The sequence below is a fragment of the Scylla paramamosain genome, chromosome 26 (assembly GCF_035594125.1).
Source record: "Scylla paramamosain isolate STU-SP2022 chromosome 26, ASM3559412v1, whole genome shotgun sequence".
NCBI lineage: Eukaryota > Metazoa > Arthropoda > Malacostraca > Decapoda > Portunidae > Scylla > Scylla paramamosain.
The window spans coordinates 9,587,501-9,590,000 of record NC_087176.1 but is presented as its reverse complement, the minus strand read 5'-3'; the positions used below and the strand labels follow the sequence as shown (position 1 = coordinate 9,590,000).

General features: G+C 38.1%; 1 protein-coding gene across 3 annotated transcripts in view; it reads right to left on the bottom strand.

The window, feature by feature from the left end:
• Nucleotides 1–2,500, bottom strand: part of LOC135113713 (annexin-B12-like) — a 35,504-nt gene that overhangs the window by 8,949 nt on the left and 24,055 nt on the right. The window contains exon 4 of one of the 3 annotated variants that reach the window (XM_064029233.1): nt 943–1,053. The exons of the other annotated variants lie outside the window; for them this stretch is intronic. Within the exon in view, the coding sequence (XP_063885303.1) occupies nt 943–1,053 (111 nt within the window). The remainder of the gene's footprint in view (nt 1–942; nt 1,054–2,500) is intronic. 3 annotated transcript variants of the gene reach the window in all.

Sequence of the window (2,500 nt, the reverse complement as noted above, 5' to 3'; positions counted from 1 at the left end):
TGAATAAAATGATGGAGCTATTCTGTTATCAATTATATTTTTTGTTGGACTGAGTGATCACGACGACCATGGGAATTAATCTACTGTTTTGAAAAGATACCGAAAAAAAAGGAGAATGTAATAAATGACAACTCTGAATGGTATAAAGCGATGGAGGTCTCCAGTCATTTTCTTTTTCCTATATTTTTGTTAGATCTGGTGGTAAGAAATGACAATGTGAGTTTATCTGGTGGTCTGAAAGCGTAAAGGAAGATGGAGGACATAATAAATAACACCTACAAACACTTGAGTCAAATGTATTAATCATTCTGTTATCTATATTTTTTCTTCGTGACTCACTGATGAGAAGCGCAAGTGTTGTGAGTCACTGGTCCGACAGTGTAAGAGGAAAACTGCAATATATTATAGCTGTAAACAATACTTAGTCGAGTTTATTGTGATCTTATAAAGAACTTCACATCTAGTACCTTTATCATCACTGCACAGGCTGGTGTGACTTCTGAATGTAATCTTGACTCTTGATCTTGGTAGAGTTATTGCGTCATTAATAATTTTTGTGTATGAAATGGATTAATTCATTAAGGCGAGCTGCGTCCGTTGCCTCACGCAAGGCCGCGGGAAGGTAAAGATCCTGATGAATGGCGGCTGCACACGTTGTGGCGTTAAGTGTATTACATTTATTTTGTTTTTTATATGCACTAGTAAAAAATAATCTCAAACTCACTGAAAAATACAAAAAGAAAATATTACATATCAATGAATGACAACTCTAAACACTGGTTCATTAGATACATTAGAGTTATGTGTTAATATTCGTCACATTCATACTTGGCGCTCTTAGAACAATACAACTCGATCTCACTGACTCACGCAGATACTGGAAGAAAGCTGTACATATAATAAAGATGTTGCATAATAAAGACACTAGAGAATAATGCCTACCCATCTATCTATGTACCAGACCTGCAATCCTACACGGGGTGGCTCAGGCAAGGCACCGCTCACACACACGTCGGCCCCATGTGGGAAGGGACAGTCTTGTGGGCCACCGTACTACAAGGGATAATAAAGGCACTGTATAGTAAAAGGTAAAGGTGCGGGCATAGTGTACAGCTGCGCGTGGCCGTGGGACTCCTCATTGGTCTTTCATTCAGTCTGTGGATCATCCCTACCGCGGGGCACAAGGCCACTTAGACGTCCAGGGCATGTATTCTGAAACGCTTTGCTCTCTCACCACTGTTTTCAAAGGCCACAGAGATGATTAGCCGGGTTCTGAAGACTATTTCTCCTATTAATAATGCAAAAGTCTCGTTAATCTATCACTAGAAACATAAAAACACCATCAAAAATCTATGTAGCTTCAAGTAGAGGCTTTTGAATGTAGCGCGAGGGGAGGTGCGACATAGGAGCGTTTCAAAATATGGACCCAGGTGTTCACAGTTTACATTTACCCTCCCAGGTTTCCGCAGGTACCCATTTATCGATCAACCTGAGGGAAGGATGCACAGGTGAGCGAGCTGCGTGCCGACTGTCTGGATTGCGGCCCACGGATTCACAGCCAGAAGCGCCAACCACTGCATTACTGAGATACTGCATTATAAAAAACTACCGAGTAATAAAGATGCTAGATATTTAAAGTACTGGCTAATGAAAATATTGTATAGTGGAGATATACAATGAAGATGCTGTAAATGTAGTGAATATTAAAGACAGAGCGCATATAATAAAGACACTAGGTAATGAAGGTACTACATTTGAAAGATAGTACATATATAGTGAAGATATATGAAGATCGCTTATATGAAAGACACTGACGGACAACGATATAATAAACGACATCTATAACCACAGTTGAGTTACGTAGTGTAGATGTTTGGTGTTAGTCGTTTATTTTCGTGGTGTTCAATGGTGAAATGTTTCGTTCATTTTCGTGGCGCTCAGTGGCAAAATGTTTCCTCCAGCCACTCACTTATAACGAAGAAACATTATTTAAGGTTAAACGTTGCACTATTCTTCTTGACGTGATTTATTTTCCATTTAATCTTGTGTTGTAAAGGCGAAAGTTTAATGCGTTATCGTGTACGTATATTGATTTCGTTCAATTAATCTTAACTTGCTTTTTTTTTTATATCCTGTATAGTTGTGTGTGTGTGTGTGTGTGTGTGTGTGTGTGTGTGTGTGTGTGTGTGTGTGTGTTAATCCCTTCAAGGACGTGCTTTTATCTGATCTACATAAATCTGTTCTCATTACATCAATTTTCACTCAACGCTTTCTGCCTCCACGTGCCTCAGCATTTCGGTATTTCCTTGGTTCTCCTTTGGCATTTTTAATCATCTCTCGGTTATTCAGTTATATTTTATTTATTTCTTAGTCAAGCTGCTATCCCCGTTTTTATTATTTTTCTTTTTCTTTTTTTTTCTTTATTTTTTGTTATGTTTTTTGTACGTAATCATCCTGGCTTTCTTTTTTCTTTTTTTTCTTTTTTCTCTTTTTTTTTTTT